Source organism: Pholcus phalangioides, unplaced genomic scaffold (assembly GCF_987345545.1).
Source record: "Pholcus phalangioides strain wild (caught in Gottingen) unplaced genomic scaffold, Ppha-v1.0 ptg000172l_1, whole genome shotgun sequence".
NCBI classification, from domain to species: Eukaryota; Metazoa; Arthropoda; class Arachnida; order Araneae; family Pholcidae; genus Pholcus; species Pholcus phalangioides.
This window is the reverse complement of record NW_028301637.1, coordinates 2747332-2767398: the sequence shown is the minus strand read 5'-3', so window position 1 is coordinate 2767398 and position 20067 is coordinate 2747332. Positions and strand designations below refer to the sequence as shown.

Genomic DNA, 20067 nt, shown 5'->3' with positions numbered 1-20067 from the left:
GGGCGTGTGGTCTCCTCGAACAGCTAAGACTGCTGCACACCTGTTTGCCATGGATGCGATGAGGTTATCGGTCAGACTTTGGGGAATACTGTTCCACTCCTCAAGAAGTGCAATCTGCAAGTCTCGGACAGTAACAGGCGGTCTTGGTCGCGCAGCAATGCGTCGTCCGAGCATGTTTGGGACATGCTCGATTGGATTCAGGTCAGGAGAGCACGCTGGCCATTCCATACGCTGTATTGTTTCAGCTTCAAGCATGTTCTCCACCAGACGAGCTCTATGCGGTCGGGCATTATCATCCTAGAAAACAAAGGAATCTCCAATGGCTCCAGCGTAAGGGATGACATGAGGTCGCAGTATCTCGTCTGCATACCTTCGGGCCGTCAAAGTGTCATTCCGAATGATATGCAGGTCCGTACGTCCGCCTATGCTGATTCCACCCCATACCATCCAACCAGCTCGTCTGTATTGTGACCTTTCACGAACGAATGCGGGGTTATTTCGAGTGCCCCTGTCCCTCCATACCAGAACACGTCGGGTGTCACACTCCAGACTGAATCGGAACTCTCTGTAAACAGCACTTGGCTCCAATCGTGTTGCTCCCAACCTCGATGTTCAGCAGCCCATCTTCTTCGGGCCGCACGGTGGCGTGGGGTCAACGGAATGCAGACCATTGGCCTACGTGCATAGAGCCCTCCCTCATGAAGCCGATTACGTACTGTTTGGCTGGACACCCTTCGTCCTGTTGCCAAGAGCAACCGTCTTTGCAGCTGCGTAGCATTCTCTGTTCTGTTTCGACGGGCTGTTAACCGTATATACCGGTCATCGGTTGCTGTAGTGGCGCGTGGCCGACCTTGCCCTGGTCGACGTCTAACATTTCCTGTTTCTTGGAATCGATTCCACAGCCTTGCAACAACACTTCTAGCGACTCCAACAGCGTCCGTGACACTACGTTGTGTTTGCCCGGATTCCAGTCTGCCTATAACACGCCATGCCATGGATTCCGGTAAATCACGTTGTTGAGACATCCTCAAATCACCTTGTCTCAAAAAAAAATACTGCGCAATCGAATTTCACAGTTACGGCAGTAAAACAGACGTTTCTGCAACATCCCGATTTCTGCCCTTATCTCCTTTTTCTGGTTTTTGACGTCATGAGCTTTGATTTGCATATGAAGTTTTCTTCTTCCGTTTCCTGCTAGGCTTTAAATTATGGATGATTCATTTTATGTTACTTATCGGTATACATCTTTGCGTAATTTTGTTAAAACCATGTGCTCCCCTAATTGTTTTGAGCAGTGTATATCAGTGATTTTGATATCTGCGGGTAGATGTTTTTTTAAGCAAATCCAATGATATCCCTCTGGTTTTAATACCTCTTCTCTGGTCTGGGCACCAGGCTCGCGGTCCGCTTTCGTAACGAAATATTTTCACGGTATATCTCGAAAGGTACGGAATGCATATATATATACTCCATATAGATGGAGAAATTACATACTGGCGTCAAGCCAACACCTCCTAGAGATAGAAGGCCTCCGCCAGGGTTGCCAAGTTCATCTGCAACGTCATTAAAACTACCTAGCAAGTTTGCCACATTTTGAACCACAGCATCCTATTTTGTTTCCTTTTTATTTTGGCGTGGAATCGTCCTGGTCTGCTCACAAATACAGCATGGTAATTGGATGTGGGGCATAGAAATCGCCAATTCTGAGCCTAATCGTTTCTTTTCCACAAAACGATGATACTGGCACTTGCAGCGGAATTCCCCCCCCCTTAATTTTCTGTGTGAGGGTGGACTACTTGCTGACGTCAGCGTGCGGAGGCCTTCTATATCTAGGAGGTGGTGGTCAAGCCTGTAAGTCATCGATGCGTTAACATCAGTTTGTTTTTTCCCCATCCATACTTATTCTGTCCCATAGTAACTCATCGATGCTAAGGGGGAATGACTGTCACACAATTTTTCGCAGCCACCACAAGGCTACAATGCATGGAATCCCTTGCAGCTACTAGGGATCAGAACAATGTATCGCAGCATAATATGCAAAATTCTTTTGCGCATGGGTGTGCTTCCTAGACGGCTGGTGCTAATAAACTGAAGAGCCAAAAAAACTAGTACAGGCATGCTTATGCAAATAAAGAGATATGGAACCAATTAGAGTACGGCGCTGCGGTCGGCAACGCCTATATAACACAACAAGTGTCTGGCATAGTTGTTAGATCGGTTACTGCTGCGACAATGGCAGCTTATCGAGATTTAAGTGAGTTTGAACGTGGTGTTATAGTCAGGTGCGCGAGAGATGGGACATGGCATCTCCGAGGTAGTGTTGAAATTTTGATTTTCACGTACGACCATTTCACGAGTGTACCGTGAATATCGGGAATCCGGTAAAAAATTAAATCTACGACATCGCTGCGGCCGGAAAAAGATCATGCAAGAACGGGACTGACGAGAATCATTAAACGTGACAGACGTGAAACCCTTCCGCAAATTGCTACAGATTTCAATGCTGGGTCATCAACAAGTGTCAGCGTGCGAACCATTGAACGAAACATCATCGATATGGGCTTTCGGAGCCGAAGGCCCACTCGTTTACCCTTGATGACTGCACGACACAAAGCTTTACGCCTCGCCTGGGCCCGACAACACCGACATTGGACGGTTGATGACTGGAAACACGTTGCCTGGTCTGACGAGTCTCGGTTCCAGTTGCTTCGAGCTGATGGACGTGTACGGGTATAGAGACAACCTCATGGACCCTACACGTCAACAGGGGACTATTCAAGCTGGTGGAGGCTCTGTGATGGTATGGGGCGTGTGCAGTTGGCGTGATATGGGACCCCTGATACGACTCTGACATGTGACAGGTACGTAAGCATCCTGTCTGATCACCTGCACCCATTGATGTCCATTGTGCATTCCTACGGACTTGGACAATTTCAGCAGGACAATGCGACACCCTACACGTCCAGAATTGCTACAAAGTGGCTCCAGAAACACTCTTCTGACTTTAGACACTTCCGCTGGCCCCCTAAATCCCCAGACATGAACATTATTGAACATATCTGGGATGCCTTGCAACGTGCTGTTCAGAAGAGATCTCCACCCCCTCTTACTCCTACGGATTTATGGACAGCCCTGCAGGATTCATGGTGTCAATTACCTCCAGCACTACTTCAGACATTAGTCGAGTCCATGCCACGTCATGTTGCGGCACTTCTGCGTGCTCGCGGGGGCCCTACACGATATTAGGCAGGTGGACCAGTTTTTTTGGCTCTTCAGTGTAGAATGCTACTAGATGCAAATCTTTCTATATTCTAGCTCTATTTCTGATTAGGATCATAACGTCATAGAAGAATTTAATGATCTGCATAACTGATTACATTTAAATTATCAATATGATTTTCTTCACTCACACAGAGGGTAAAATAATTCCGAAAGGAGTAGCAGTTGGTGTCTTCATTTACATGTTGCACAGAGATCCGGATGTCTTTCCCAATCCAGAGGTCTTCGATCCTGATCGATTCTTACCTGAAAACTGCTCGGAGAGGGATCCGTTCGCGTACGTGCCTTTCTCTGCTGGACCAAGAAATTGTATCGGTGAGTAGTACTCCAACGATTCATTTAAAATTGTTCCGCCCTCAAAAAAAACCGTATTTTTAAGAAATTTCTGTATAGATAACTCTTTTAATCGCTTTGATTTAATCAATTTAAATTTCTGAAAATAAATTTGTAAGTGAAATTGGCGATGAACTTGGCGAGTCTGGCGACGTTTGTGATATGAGCAGAAGCTTGTGGGTGATACGAAAAAAACGGGAGTTAACGTGATTGTTCGAGAAGATTCGGCTTTCGTCGTAAAAGTTTGTTGAAATTCGCGCCAAGGTAGGGTGGCAAGATGTTAATTTTCATGAGAGAAAGTTCTCCTCCCCCTCCCCTCCCTCCCCCTCCAGCTCCATTTAAACGCGAATAAAGTTATCTCAGAGACAGTGTTGTCATGAGTTAACTTTACTTTGACCGAACGGTGCCAGGCATGGACCTTTGGCGGACCTCCTTGTCAAATGCTTCACGGTCCCCAAAGTAGTAAATTTATTGCTGAAATAACAAGAAAAAGTTAAGAATCGGCCCGACTGGAGCCCTGTCAGACCCACCCTTGTGGGGGCAATAGGTGTTAGACGTGGTATTTCGGATGAATGCAGCCTATGCTAGAAAAGGGGAAAATCATAATTTTTTGCTTCTCCACATGCTTTATATTATATTATATATTATATTATACACTGGTGAAATAAATTAAGAGAATTTGCATATTTTATTGAATTTCATGAAAAGAACTGAACTGAATGTAAAACTACTGCTTCTAGACAAAAATGCAAATCTTGTACGTCAAATACGTAAGCGTACACGTGTGTGTGTAGGCGGAACCAGTAGAGAAACAGGCTTTATAAGTGCGTGTAAGTTAAGACGCATTTCGTTCGCTAGCACACCTCGGCGAGTTTCTTGATGTTATTTTGCAGCAATCGGTTAATTTCAAATTGTAACAGCAAAAATGAGTAACCACCAACGTTTAGATGATGGAATGAGGTGGCGAATTGTGGGGAGGCTAGAAGCAGGCCAATCTCAAGTCCAGATTTGTAGAGAGTTCAATTTAACGCCCAGCGTCGTGTGCAACTTATGGAAACAGTTCCAGGATACTGGATCCATCGAGAGAAAGCCTGGGCAAGGTCGTCCAAGATCCACGACGGCTAGAGAAAATCACCATTTGTCGATTATAGCGAGGCGTAACAGGAGTGCTAAAGCTTCTCAGCTCTCTCGTGACTTGTATGCAGCCACAGGAACCCGTGTATCAAGGGCGACTGTTTCCAAAAGACTTCATGAGAGAGGTTTGTTTGCAACTCGCAACCCCCCTCCGGGAACCATCCAGAGAATGAAAACAGCGTTGCTGAACGAGTGGGACCAATTGCCACAGGAAATGATAAACTGCCTTATTTCAAGTATGAAATCACGCTGCGAGACCTGTATATCTGTAAGAGGGGACCATACCCCCTATTAATCCATTTTTTTTGTTTGTTGACGTCGTGACTCGCCCAAGTCATAGTAGGCGAAGACAGAGCTCTGGAGTGGGGGGCATATTGTTTTTATCAGGAACGGCTTAAGCAAGGGTACATTATGTGCAGTGCCTCCGGGCGGCTGGTTGTAATGGGCGGCAGCCTGGACTTTTGTTTAGACACATAAGTTTTTAAATTTTTCTTATGATAAAAATTCACAATATACCACGCACTGTCACTCTTTTTTGAGCCATACCTTGACAACGAAGATGTTGATGAAAACAGGCAACTCCTAGGCAATATCTCCGAGATATTAAGTATAAGTTGTGTAGGAGGCATGGATGGAGTATAGGATGGCGTAGGGCCGTAGCACCAGAAGCGAGGATGGATTCTCTCACACACTGCAAGTGCGCGTTTTGGTGCCCCCACCAAATAATTTTTCAGGAGCGGTCAAATGAAGGCAACGAAATAATTCGGATTCTCACTTGTACAGGGCCTGGGGCACGCATAAATGCGTTGCAAACAACCATGGCGATTTATTTTACATACATATTTTTTGGTATTCGATTAAATTGACCAGATTCGCCTTCAAGAGTGTGCGACAGATGCGTCACACAGGGCACCGCGCTTGGAAGAGTCCTACATATGTGGGGATATAAAAAAAAGTTTGTGTTTTTTTGCAACAATAGAACAAGGTAGCTATGTTTCAACTATAGAAACGATAGTGATTATTCCAAATAATGCATCAAATAAACGGAAATTATTCGCAATTCGAAGGAGCCCACAGATCATTTTCTCTTCGGGCTCCGCGTCTGGTAATGGTGGTCCTGGAATTAACCTTCTGGGACCTCAAATATTTTAGTTTGGGTTTGAAATAAATTTAACCTACATAATTATGCAGTTATTATAAACTGTAATTAAAACAGTAGATTAAGTGCAACCAATTTTTCAGCTAGTTTTTGGACCCTCTTAATACCTGAGTTTTTAGTTATTTTTCTTTCCTTCCATAAGTTATAAATGCCTTTTTTTAGTACCTATTTTGGCTACTTTTAGTGCCTAGACTTCCAGGCTCGATTGATTATGATCTCAACTGTCAACGCGTTCCTGAAATAATCAAAAAATGAGTAATAACGTGAGTTCCCTTTTCTGAACAATTTTTTCCCCTTCAAGATTCGTGTTCGTAAGTCGGAAAATTTATAAGTTTGGGGAGCGACTGCATAAAAAACTTTTGGAGGGGCCAATTCGGGGAATTCTCCGTTAATGGATTGTTAACGAAGAATTTTCCGTGATTTATTAGGAGGTGAGAAACTCGCCTGTAAATTTTTTTCCGTGTTGTTTTAATGAATAATCTCCACATTTTTCCTTTCATTTACGTGCACTTTTAAGGGCAAAGGTTCGCAGTTATGGAAGAGAAAGTTGTACTCGCTACGCTGCTGAGGAACTATACATTGCGCTCGTTGGACCACAGAGACAAAGTACAGGTAGTAGATCACCTTGTCATACGTCCTTGCTACCCACTTAGGATCCAGATCCAACCAGTAAAGCAATAATCTACTGACATTGTCTTGTGTAGGCCTAAATGTGTGCTGTAATAAAGAACTGTAGTAGGTACTCTGCTGAAGTGAGCAAAGATGGGGATAAGATATGATGTACGTATTTCTTTGCTCAATTGAAATGTATATTGTTTTTATTATTTAGTTTCGTGTTTTATGGATGTGACGCATGCTTGCGCATGTTTTGTTGTATGTATTTTATCGTTGTTGGTTTGCATTTTTTTTATCACTGAACATTAATAAAAGAAATTTTAATGTGATTACCGTTTGATTGATTCAAAAGTTCGCCAACGTTGTGTGTTTTTCCCTCTTTCAATAATTTTCTCGATACCTTCAGTGAAATGGACATGCCCTATCTGTTAGAATTGTGGTTCTCAACGTTCATGCTTCAAGTATTCCATGTGAATGAAATGTTGTGTTTCTTATAAATGCGTAGGAGGTTTGTTTACCGCCCTAAAAATGCACACAAGATTTTTCTATGCCTACCTAATTAAATGCACAGAAAACTTGGGTTTCTCTAGAAGACATAAAAAAAGGCGTGTGTACCATCTGAGAGAAGCACGGGACCTTCAGAATTTGGGCGTCTCTAATGAATTTGTAGCATGAAGAACAAAAAAACAAATATTTTTTTAATTGTCCCAAGGGTGGGGTCCTATCAGCTCCATGCCCCCTCCCACACCAAGGTTAGGGGGCTGACAGTTGAGGAAAAAACTCATAGTTTAAAAAATTGATTGGAGATGGCAGCCTTACACATATAGCAAGCATTACACAGAAACAAACTTCACGGAAGGTTCACTATACATACACACACATTCCAACATGTACCAATTCGTTAGAGGTTCCGCAGAGGAATACGGACGAGGTGCATGTCTGGTTTAGTAGTAGTAGTAGCCCTGTCACCTGTCAGCCCCACCCCTTGTGGGGGCCATGATCCCAGGAGAAATTGATGATCTTGCTGCAGTACAAAAACTCTCGGGGGGGGGGTGACGTAAGGTTTGTTCCCGCAGTCATATCGAAGGGAGGATCAAAAATGGCTGCAGAACTATTCAGGCGCTTTTTTTTACGGAGCTCCGCTTCAACTTGCAAAAGGAGGCATTTTCCTGTTGGTTTTAGCTGCTCACTAGTTCCCGTTTTTGCCTACATCGTGAGGTCTCCGAAGAGACTAGTCTCAAAATTACAGCAGGAGCAGTTCCCAAGATATTGCCATTATCCCGACGATGGGAAGCTGGACTCCAACAGCGGCCATAGTGTGAATCGGCGAAATGGCTTTAAGTGAACTTTGCGCGATCGCAAGTGATTTATATAGTAATTTAGAGATATAATCGTGTGTGTGTGTCGATTTCTGATTCATATTCTGAATCATCTATGCACTAAATTGTGATAATTCATATCAAACCTACAATAGTTTTCGACATTTTTCTGATCGATTAGGCTTAGTATAAAATCTGACGCATTTTTCTATGGCCACTTCAACATTGCTGCTACCAAAGCAATGCTTATTCTTTGTTTTCTAAAGGCGTCTGTCATCAGTGTGTTCCTTTGCGTCTCACTATCGACGTCTCACATTAATGACTTTTACTCCGATGACTATGATCTTCCTTGTATGAGCTCCAGTCTGTACCTCGACCCGGATTTGAATATGAGAGCAATATCTAAGCAAGAGATAAAAAGAATCGTTGACCAGATTAATATGCAGAAAGCCCCGGGTCTAGACCGGGTGAACAACAGGATGGTCAAGGCGATAAATAAAGCATTTCCAGATCTTTTACATTTACTGGAACTGGGATGTTTTCCAAATCATTTCAAAGAAGGTAAGCTACTCCTTTTATTGAAGAAAGGAAGACGTCTAGGTGACCCAAAAGCTTACCGCCCTATCTCTTTACTCTCTGGCTTCGGGAAGGTACTGGAAACATTTTTGGTACAATGCAGAGGCAAGGATTCTGGCATGCCAACCAGTATGGATTCCAGCAAGGTCGTTCAGCGAAAATGGCGCTTGCAGACATGATGGAAGAGGTCAAGACGCAAAGAGATCAAGGTAATGACGTAGCCATCATATCCCTGGATATAGAAGGAGCGTTCGATAACCTCAGATACTCGTCTATACGCCGTCGTCTAGCAACCCTTTCTTCTATATATCTCTGGTGCGTACAGAACTACACCTTTTTTTTTTTTTTTTAACCGAGCACAACTCAGGTCTATCGCCATAGGCAATTTTCTACCTAGTGAGTTGTGCCGGAAGTGTAATTGTGTGTACCTGACAGTCTGAGTGCGTATCTAGTGTTGTGTATGATTTTTCAGTGCTGCCATCTATATCTCAACAGAACTACACCTACGAATGCTCTTCAGGTGATCCTGGGGCTTCCGCCATTATCCCTCAAGAAAGCACTCCTGGCACCAACCACCAACACCAAACATGGCCCTCCACTCTGTCCCTTGCGAGATATAAGCGGTTCACCTTTCGGCTGGGCCATGCTGGCCCAGAGTCACACGTCTTCTAAAGCCTAACAACCCATACCCATTGCTAGAGGGAACATTTGTCCCAGACGCCAGCAACAGGCCTACAACGGTATAATTATTCATTCATTACACTTCACGCTCTGTGAGTTGACAGCAAAAAAAAATTGATTGCAGATGGCAGCACTACACGTAAAAGCATTACACGGAAACAAACTTCGCGGAAGGTTCACTATACATACACACACATTCCAACATGTACCAATTCGTTAGAGGTTCTGCAGAGGAATATGCACGAGGTGCATGTCTTATTTAGTAAAAGTAGTAGTCCCAGATGCCTACGAGCAGAAAACTATAGGCTGGACCTCGCATCCTGCAGAATCTCTGCAGGTCAATCAAGTACATCTAGACTCTTCGGAGGATGATACACCTGAGGAGAAATCCGTCGTATACTAAACGGATGGCTCTAAACTGGAATCAGGTGCAGGAGCTGCCTGTATAAAAACCGTGGGAACGGAGATCGCGGATAAATGGGCTGCTAAACTAAAAGAAAATAATTCAGTATATCAAGCTGAGATGCTCGCTACATTTGCAGCAGCTCTGGATGCAGCTACGAAAACGACGTAGACTGTAATAAGATCAGATAGCCATTTGAGTATCCAGGCCATTCCAAACCCGCTGTCTGAAAACGTAATGGCCAGAAGGATCAGGAGTATACTTGTATCTCGTCCATTGATACGCTACCACTGGGTAAAAGCCAAAAAAGCGCACAACGGCCAGTGAGGACACGAACTAGCGGATGCGACGGCCAAAGAAGCGAGCAATACCGGAATCTTTTACGACGAACTCTTACATCCAGCTTCTTACGCCTAATCACTCCTCTGGAGGGACATGATAGCAAATTGGCAGTTGCATTGGTATATGCCGGAGGCGTCAGGAAGATCGACTCATGAAGTAATAAAGAAAGTAGATACTAGGAGCAGGGGCTGGTGACGCGAGCTTATATTATTTGTCACCGGTCATGGACCTTTGCTTTAAAGCGATTGCCAGCGATAAATGCTCTTGTCTTCAGCCTGGCACGCCCCTGCACTACGCCCCATGCTGCCCAGAAACGACGCCCTTTCACTTCCGTTCGCCGTTCTGCCCATCTACACAGACCATGGACTCGATCTGGCTGGTTATATTTATATTGAAAAAAAAATGAATATATATAAAATATGAACTACATGTAATATGGTTATTATAAAACTATTCGTGTCGTCCCGCCTAGCACCTTGGCTAGAATAGCGGCATGAAGGACACTTGTGAGTAGTGTACGCGGCGCTTTACTGAGATTTACGCCGATTTCCGCCGCTAGATGGCGCCACCGGAAATGTTTTCTATTTTTCGCGCGTTTTTGACCGACTTCCTTTTTTAGCCGGATTTCGCACCTCTCGAACCAGACTACCTGTCGACCGTATTTATTTTCAAAATGGCGGTTGGTCTTATTTATTTGGAAAAAAACTATTTTAGTGTCTTATCGGGATTCGAACCCATGACAACCGATAACGTATATCGTTCTCCAGGCTAGTGTGTTAACCACTGAACCAAACAGACTTATTAGACAAATGCCTTATGAAATAAGTATATAAAAATAATAAAACGTAGAACGTTTAAGGAAGTGTATTAAAAAACGTCGCTCCTAATTTTGATGTGCCTATGATCGACGATTGTCCACGGAGTAATTGGTGAAAAGGGCGAATATTGTGAACCGTATCTACTGTTTTTCAATTATATTCCACGAACCTTTTTTTTTAAATGAGTTTCAAAAAATTTTCTCAAGATGGTCGATCGCGTGACCCACGTTGATGCCGATACTAGATGGCGCCACCGGAAATGTTTTCGCGCGTTTTTGACCGACTTCCTTTTTTAGCCGGATTTTGAACCAGATTACCTGTCGACCCTGTTTATGTCACTGTCGAGACGTTATATTGACCAAGGGATGTTGTCTGCGGTTATCAACTAATTTCCGTTCTCACGGGGTTCTTCCCGATAATTACTATACGCTCATTGCAGTTCAAATCCAAAGTAAAACTAAAAGGGGCGGGGCCTTACTCGTCCAATTGCGAGGGTTCCTTGATTCCACTCAGTGCGACCCCGTTTCTTTGAAACCTTGTTCGTAGTCTGTGCTTCTCATCATTTCTGCTCGTGTTCTGTAGTTGATAAGATGGATCTGAACGTGGACTACAAGGCTCAAATTCTGAAATCTCCGAAAAAAATCTTAGATACATTAGAAAAAGAAGTCGAGTATTTGCCACCAGAACTTTCCAAAGTCGTCGTCTGTGGGAAAGAGCACCCAATACCACGACAGCATGCCGCTTATGGCGATAGCGGACTTACGTATTCTTTTAGTGGTCTCAGATTGATAGCCAAGCCTTGGTTGCCAGTTCTCCAAGAGGTGAGAGACGTTATACAAACAGCTACGGGATGCCTATTCAATTTCGTCCTCATCAACCGCTATGCTGACGGGACTCGTCGAATCGGGAATCATCGAGACGATGAATCTGACCTGGAGGCTGATTATCCGATAGCAACGGTATCACTTGGAGCTGAAAGAAAGATGATGTTCACCCGTAAAGGTTTTGACCCCGTTGCGTACACTCTTCAGGACAACTCCCTACTAACAATGAAAGCTCCAACGAATCGATTCTGGGCACACGGGATTCCTGCCGCCCCCGAGGTAAAGGAAGCAAGAGTCAGCCTGACGTTCCGTAAGATGTGCAACGGTCCTGATGTTTCACCATCACCGATGAAAAAGTTAAAGACAAATGTGAAGGTAAGCGAATTTTCAAACTTTTCAATTTCATAATGATGTTTTATTTCTGAGCTTTTCATTTGATGAGATTTACTCATATCCCCTTTTTATATCTATTATTATAGGATGACGGTGCTTTTTCACCATCCGATGTGCCTCAGCATCATTATGAAGTGGGTAATGCGATGTACGTAAAGGTGTGCAATTTTAGAAGTGATGTATATTGCCATTTGAGAAGATATGCTCTATATGGACAAAAATATTACCCTACGAAAGATGGTATCACTCTCACGAAAGAGGACTTTATGGAATTATGTGACAGCGATGACGTGATCCGTCGGTCTTTAGCATACGACAAGGGTGAGTACGAAAATTCAATTAACGATCACGTAAAAGTGCGCGTTCGCGGTAAGACTGTTTTCATAGAGAAAGTCAAGGGTGTCTCCACATGTTTTGTGTTGTCTGAAGATCAGTGGAACAATTTAATTTTTACTGAAAATAACGTACTTTCTAGTATAACCCTGCTAGTGCATAATGACGGCGATTTATTATCGGTATATGACCCCCCTCATCAAAGTTTGGAACTTGGAGAAGACCAGATTTCTATTCTCCACCAATTTGTGAAAGATGTGTTCTGTGATTTTGTTTTTCGTATTTTATTCGGAAACGTTGATTGGAATGATTTTGAATTCACCCTCGGTGCTTCAACGAAAGACTTTTACCGTGCACTTATATACATGAACTTGGACGATTTCGCTTCCAAACTCAAGGACACTATCATATCAAACAATGATCAAAATGAAATTATTGAATTTTCTGGTGACATACGTGTCGCAGATTACATCGATCTAGAATTTTTCAAGTCGATTCGTATTTCAGATTTGATTAAGGAGGCTGAACGACGATTTATGCAAACACCCTATTCCCTCATGTATAACCCTTATTAGCCTTTTATCGATCTTTATTCATTGTATAATCATTATTTATCTCATTTAATAAATGTTTTCTTATTTTCAATTGGTTGTGTTTCATTTGTGTACTGTTTTTAAATAACCAACGCTAGACAATTTTTTTTTTTTAGACTAAATACTTTATTTCTTGAATAATAATCGTACAGCAAAATTTTTCTTTACATATTGATAAACAGCAAAATCATTTCCTTTTCTGTTTAGTTTCTTAACAATACTTTCTAAAGCTACATTTCTACTTCTCTGTATAACAAAGAACACAGCGTATTGTCCACATACATTGGAGGTAGGTGATTGTAGAGGAGTCGAGTTCCATAAAATGTTTTTATATCTTCTTGTAAATGATGCAATTTCTTTTCCGTAAGTCTCTGGCTTCTGTCCGTATGAATCGAAAAATTCCAAGGTGTGCTTGTCCGGAATGTTGATTGCCATCCAGTGCGAACCAGGTTCTGTGTGCTTATCCGAGTTCACAACTAAAGACGCCGGATAGGTTTGAATATGCACAGGTAGCATGTCACATGGAAACACATCGATGAAGTATGGTGTTTCGCGTTCTAAAATTGTTTTTATTTGAGATGAGTACATATTTAACTGCTGAAATCGTAGAGGATGTTTCGTGTCTGATTTATTTCTATGACGTTGTCGAACTCCAAGTAGACAATGACTGAAACTGGTTGGACGAGCGGAGCTTTAAACTTTGTTTCCAGTCGTAGGTTGCCGTGTCTGATCAGATTGAAATGATCGCCTTGGCAGAGATCGGCGCTCAGATCAAAGGCGTAAATAGCGTATCCCAATGGAAACTCACTTCTAGAGATATCTATACCCCTGTCTTGACATGCTTTTTCAGTCCCTAAAAACAAACTATGATACGCTCTGACATATAATCCTTGATCATATTGGGGCTCTAGAGGCTTGAAAGGAACTGGCTGTCCGTCGGTATACGTGGCTATGAAGTTAAGGTCGTAATGTTTAAACTCGAACGGCGATTTGCTATACGATCCCGAAAAAGCGTCGTTGTCTATTATTCCGACTACTACCCTTTTGGGTAGTTGTCCAACGACGACACTGTCTTGAACCCACGACATGCTTCCCTGATGTAGCGAGTAAACTTTACACACTACTCTGTCTATCGGATACTTGGCTGAAGTATGACTTAGAGCTTTCGCATGTCCTACAAGCACACCAGGAGAGACCTTGACGTGCCTTATGTATAAACATGCGTCACGGAGAACAACTCTGAAGTTTGCACTTTTGTCTGGCGAAAGCAGACAGAATTCTGACTTGCTACGAATCATCTTTATTCTTAGAGAAACGAGATTCAGCAAGAGTCGCTGTTGACAAAATATGTCCCCGTGAATCGAACCAATCATGTCGACGGTCTTACTTTCTTCGATGAACGCCGCTCGCTGTATTAAACCCTCATTGGGGTCCTTTGACGTAGGGTCCACGTCACTCATTTTTCCGGCAGTGTCTTTATAAAAGAGTTCAGTTGTCAGTTGGCTGGTTTTGCTTTCGTTACCGTGGTTCAAGAGTTTTTCTATCATAGCTCGGTAGGGGTACGTGTTACTGGAAGATGATATCAGACGGTCATTCAGAGAAACATCAACCTGGCAAAACATGGATTGCAAGAAAAGGTTCACGGGTGCGACTTTACTCTCTTTATCTAGAAAAGACCCATCACCTTTCACGACCTTAGCTTTCACGTGAATTAACGTTTGAGAGAGATCCAGATACTCGTCACCACTTCCTCCAATGTTAAATTCCAGAGGGCCTCCATCGGAGACGTTTGAAAGCGGGTAATAGGTGACCCATTTTCCGCTTTCTATGGTAGTTTGTGTTCCGGGTAGAGTGAAAAGGTTGAGTTCAGATTTTGCCAGCTGAGGAGAATCCTTCAAGAGAAAAGCCATCACGGATCGAAAATATCGTGTGTGTTCCCGCTGGGTCGTTTGGCTAAAATGATGCGTTTCGCCTTCTTGCGTTTCCTTTTATGTCCCGCTCCAAACATGGACCGAGTTTTGGCCACTGCTTTTTCTGTCAGTATCTTTCCAGCTTCACCCATTCGTCTTTTCGCTGCTCTTTTAACGTTTTCACCTTTCATTACGTCATCAACTATATCAGCGCCAGAGCGCAAAATCTGTCTACCAACAGTTTTAGCACTCTTTTTAAGAAAAGGTAAGGCTACTCTAAAAAGACTTCCGAATATACTACCTAGTCCATATCCTCTCTGCATTACAACGCCCGAATAATACGGCAGGCCTTGTCCGGCTTGTTGGACATAGTAGTCCTCAAACTGTTTAGTGCAACAATGATAGGGAACCTTCATCTTTCGTATCTAGTTCGTAAATGATAATAGGTCGATAAGACCGGTGTTTTTATAAGAGTTGTCTCATGCGGAAGTGAAGAATCAGAATCGATTTTCCTCTACTGAAAGGTATGTGATTTCCCGAACTGTCTCGAATTTCTATCTCTATAGTCTGGAATTCTTTTCGAGCAATAGGGAGATAGTGAGGTCTATCATAATGAGAGCTTATAACCTCGTTATCTTTTCCTTTCACGCGAACGACTCTCAGTAGTGGAGCTTGCACATCTCCCACAACCTGAGGCTGCACGATATCTGAATAGACGTACAAAACTGGAAAAAACACGTTTGTGTCAGCAACGTAAGGACTTTCAGTAGTTTCTTCGATCAGCGTTGGCTCGAATCCCAGTAGCTCAGCAATGCCAGTTTTTAACAGAAGTTTTGCCCCATCTTTTAGTGTTATTTTCACTTTCCTGGTGTTTTCATTGTAATTGAACAATATTTTGTTTCTTAAAGCTGGTATCTTCAAGCCGTTCAAGAGATCTGGAACTGTCTCGTAATATCCGACTGGTACGTTTCTTCCCTGCAATTTATCATCACCAAGATCGAACCCGAACAGATTATTCTTTTCGGTTATGTTGTACCACGTGTGAGAATAAACAATCTCCGAAAGCGCACACTCCCATTCGCCAGTCAAACTTATTGGAAATGGCAATCTTGTGACAAAATGAGATATAGTATTTTCAGGATAGTATGACCCTGAACTGTCGCTGGGAAGTGTTACATAGAACGACATCTTGTTGAATGACCGATAATTGTGTGAACACTGTCACTTATATGCGCTTGAGATGACTCACCCATACGTTGAACTTGCTGTCGTAGCCTTTAAATTTTACGTAATACTCCATTCTACCTCTTACCTTGCGTCTCTTTAGAATTTTTTCTACTTGGTAATACTCGCTCCGCTTCACTTTCTGCAATTCAGATTCGTAAAAAGTACCATGGACATTCTCGCCACCAGAGTCGGCTATCCTGTACACAGGAGGAAAGCGCTCGAGTCTCTCTTTAATAGTGAAAATTTCACGAGTCCAGTTATGTTCATATCCTTTCTCGAAAACCATTTTTGCGCGACTTATGCGGACCGTATCTCCGATGTCAAACTTGAACTTTGTCTTCACGGGTTTTAAGATATCCTTATACAGTTCATTCCAAACGACCGATTGATTCTCTTCGGTAACAAGAACGGGTTTAGTCTTTATACTGCGGTGCCATGTGTTGTTGTAACTATGCATTAGTTCGCTTAACACGTCTATGTATTTGTGCGTATTTTTATGTGTGAAATATTTGAACATTTTTTGTTTAAGAGTTCTGTTGAACCTCTCGACAACTGAGGCTTTTTTCTCGCTTTCTGTTGAAAAATGCATGACATTCATCGATTTTAGATAAGTTTGTAGAGTTTTATTTTTGAACTCTGTACCTTTATCAGTCTGCAAATACTTGCATACGCGGCCTCTGAAAATTTTTCTGAACGCTTCGGTAACTTCTTTTCCAGTTTTATCTTTCAACGGTATGGCCCAAGCGAACTTTGATAAAACATCGATGCAGGTAAGTATGTATTTGATACCTTTGTTTTCCTTCTTCAGGGCCTGCATGTCTACCAAATCGGCTTGAAATTGTTCGTTTATACCACCCACTATCACCCGATTTCTCTTAAAATTCTTTCTGGATGGTTTGTGCAATGTATATGCTTCGTTACCCTGCAATAATTCTTTGACATCTTTCAAAGTTACGTTTTTTCCGGTTTCTCTAAGACGCCTGTGAAACGCGTTGATTCCGCCAAAACTGGCCGGTTCGGAGGGACTTGTATATTTGTCCATATTTTTTCAAAATCGGATATTCTCTTCCTAAACCTTATCGCATCCTCGACCCAAAACCCTCTTCTATCCTCCCCTCCAACTACGAATATTGATACGTTATCGCTAAAACACACCTGTTTCTTAGCTCTGTTCATTAGCAAATGAGAGTATAATTATATCGTGTAAGAATATATACTAGAAAAAAGAACACAGGTTTTTAAATTTTCACATTCTTTATTGCTTCTAAAAAAAGTTACAGGCATAACCATTGAGGAGACATTATTTGTTCAACGGAATTTTTAAATGCTTCGTTTCCTCTAGGTACTTTTCCAAATTTCTTCTTTCTCAGATTATGTCTTATGAGTTCCACGATATTGGTTCCCGGGACCACAACGCCATCTTGAACAAGTTCGCCGTCCTCATTCCAAAACAGCTGTCTGTTGTTCACTTTCATGGTGTCAACCAGTTCTCTAGCTCTTTTCTTGTGACTCGGAGCGGCTTTTCGTATGATCATGTTCTCGAAATCGGGTCTTATATCATCTTCTTTCTTTTCCCCTAAAATTTCAGTATTCGCATTTTCTGTGAGCGCTAGGTACCTTTGCAATACCTGCAAATACTGTTTCGCTTTTTCATCGTCTTTCAGACTTTTTCTCTTGAGGACAATGTTGATATCACCATCTAACTTGCTTAGCTGTTGTTCAATAGCGTTCAAATGTCTATCTGCCGGAACGATGACGTATTTTTTAGCGTGCTCCATTTATGAGGGAGGAGATAACGGATATTGCGGATGGTAAAAGTAGACTGAGAAAACCGTCACCTCTCTGGACTAAAATACGCCGTTTTTTATATAGTGGGAGATTCTTCTTGGACAAATTTCTCAGACTCCTCTTATGACGACTGAGTTTCGCTTTCTGAGATTTCGTGACGGGAACGTTGCCTTTTAAGACGTTAAGACACACTTCACATAGACCCCGTATGACACTGTTGCTACTTTTCTTTATCAGATCAGTACGCTTCTTGCCTCTACAACAGGTGAGCTCTTTAAGAGTCTCTAAATTTCGTTGTGCATACCTCGACATCTTGATCGTCACTGACAGTCGAAACCTCTTTCTCGTATATACATACCGTATTTGACGGCCTTGATCAGTGCGCAATGGGGAAAATTAAAGCCGTGTTTGAAACAGCGGACTTTGGGATTTGGTAAAGAGGGGGATGTAGGATAGCCAATGAGATCGTGGCAGATCTTCCCCGTCATCTGCCCAATGAATTTGCATTTTTCAAGTCCTTTGCAATAAATTTCAGAATACGAATCCGACAACAATGAGAGAATTTCTGAACATTTTTCATAAGGCATGTTGCCGCTCTCCCATGAAATGTGGTGTAGATTAGACATCACCCACGTAGCAGACGCCCTTTCTTTACCACTCAGTTCGAACCAATCATAAGGTGGTTGAAAAGTATAAGTCCCGTAACTACTGCCATCTAACGAAAAGTAGGCCAGTTCTTTAACTATAAATCCTCTCGAAGTACATTGGAAACCTTCAAAGTCTATGACAAGACCCCCTTCCATGATGTGACCTCTTCGACTGCTTGACACGAAATGAATTTATCTGGGTTGGTAAGCGTAATATGTATCATTTTGGAAAAAACCGGTTCTCAGACGTAATTGTTCTTCCGTGTTCGGTTTCAAGTCTATCAATAGGTATCCATAAGCGGGTTTACAGGCATCGTTAAAAACCTCTTGAAAAAATGTCTGTCTACCCGGATACATCTGCCTAGCTAAATGTTGAACTTGGCTTCTATCTCGCGGATTTTTGAACAATACGAGATAATGCGCATTCAAAGATATTTCTCGCATCTGACTGCCTTTATGAAAGAAATTTTGAACGATGAATATCACGGAAAGGTTTCTGTGATGGCTTCCGCGAATAAACAAATTAGTTAATCGCTTGTCGTTGCCTAGCTCCGACATCAGGTCATCGATAACAAATAACGTTCGCGAACCTATGTAAGATTCGTAATCTGTAGGTAAACCTTCTACGAATGTGACACCTGAAATCTGTTCATAAAACGATTGATAAATACCATAGAACCAGACAATTTCCGTAGGAAATGGATCAATCATTTTTTCGGCTATGAGTCTCGAAACAAACCGAGTTTTTCCCGAAGAAGTCGGTCCAGACACTATACATCCAAAAGGATGTTTAAGCTTTAGCTCCTCCATCGCAAATGACAGTTAATTCTGTTTGCATAACATTAAATACCAAAAAACACTCACGAGAGAAACAAATCTATAACATAAATAAATAATTTATTCGTGAAACAGGCGTATTTACATAAGGGACTTTGCGGTAAGAAACATGTTCTGACGTGAAAAAAAATTAATACCCATAAGGCAGCGTCGTGAAATCGGGCAGAAGAACCCTCTTGTCGTATACAAGACCGTATTTTTTCTCCTCTCGTCTGGTCAGTATCCGCCTTCTCTTAGCCTCCCTCACTATCTTGTGGGTATCGACGATAGCGATCTTCGTTGCAAAATCCATGGACTGGACCAGGGCCTTCATCGTGTCGTAGTTGAGCTCTAGCGAGTTTTTGAAGTTGAGTGTGAAGCCTCGAATCTTACAGAAAGTCCTGCCATCTGACCTCCTATAGGCATAATTCTTGGCTCCACCTGAAAATAAGCATTTTTTCAAAAACAAATATATATAATGAGAAACGTCTCAACCTGTGAAATTAAAGGATGAATTAAAGTTTGATAACCAGATTGAGAAAAATACCTGACACAAACTCCGTGATGTGATGACCGTCGAGCTCATCTGTGAATTGGCCCAAGAAATCACCCAATGGTGGATCGTTGGTCCCATTGCTAGCATAGATGATTCTGAAATTTAAAAAACCAATAAGTCAAGTGATAAGACATTGAAAAATTAAATGAAACAAAAAAAATTTTCTGCGAACTTACGAGTCGGTGTCAAAATAGAGCAACGCATCGCCTAGTTTTTCCATCTCGGAATACAACTTCAAACGGGCCCACGTTGTCGTGAAGGCAGCCAGAAAAACGTTGGTCCGGTCGGTCTGGGGTAGGAAATCTGTTTTGTAGTGCCATT

General features: G+C 42.4%; 3 protein-coding genes across 3 annotated transcripts in view; 1 reads left to right on the top strand and 2 right to left on the bottom strand.

Annotated features, from left to right (window-relative positions):
- Nucleotides 1-6849, top strand: part of LOC149063378 (cytochrome P450 4C1-like) — a 46326-nt gene extending 39477 nt beyond the window's left edge. Inside the window, exons 10-11 of the mRNA XM_089255837.1 lie at nucleotides 3415-3594; nucleotides 6423-6849. Of these exons, the coding sequence (XP_089111963.1) occupies nucleotides 3415-3594; nucleotides 6423-6586 (344 nt within the window). The 3' untranslated portion in view covers nucleotides 6587-6849. The remainder of the gene's footprint in view (nucleotides 1-3414; nucleotides 3595-6422) is intronic.
- A 6543-nt stretch (nucleotides 6850-13392) lies between these two features.
- Nucleotides 13393-14712, bottom strand: LOC149063377 (uncharacterized protein F54H12.2-like). The gene has a single exon (XM_089255689.1). The coding sequence runs from the start codon at nucleotides 14710-14712 to the stop codon at nucleotides 13393-13395; it is 1320 nt and encodes a 439-aa protein (XP_089111815.1).
- A 4579-nt stretch (nucleotides 14713-19291) lies between these two features.
- On the bottom strand, nucleotides 19292-20047 carry LOC149063376 (uncharacterized). Its single transcript, XM_089255854.1, has 3 exons — nucleotides 19923-20047; nucleotides 19738-19841; nucleotides 19292-19631 (listed from the first exon to the last, which is right to left on the bottom strand). Exons 1-3 carry the CDS (start codon nucleotides 19964-19966, stop codon nucleotides 19342-19344), a joined length of 438 nt encoding a protein of 145 aa, XP_089111980.1. The 5' UTR covers nucleotides 19967-20047; the 3' UTR covers nucleotides 19292-19341.
- Nucleotides 20048-20067: the final 20 nt, after the last annotated feature.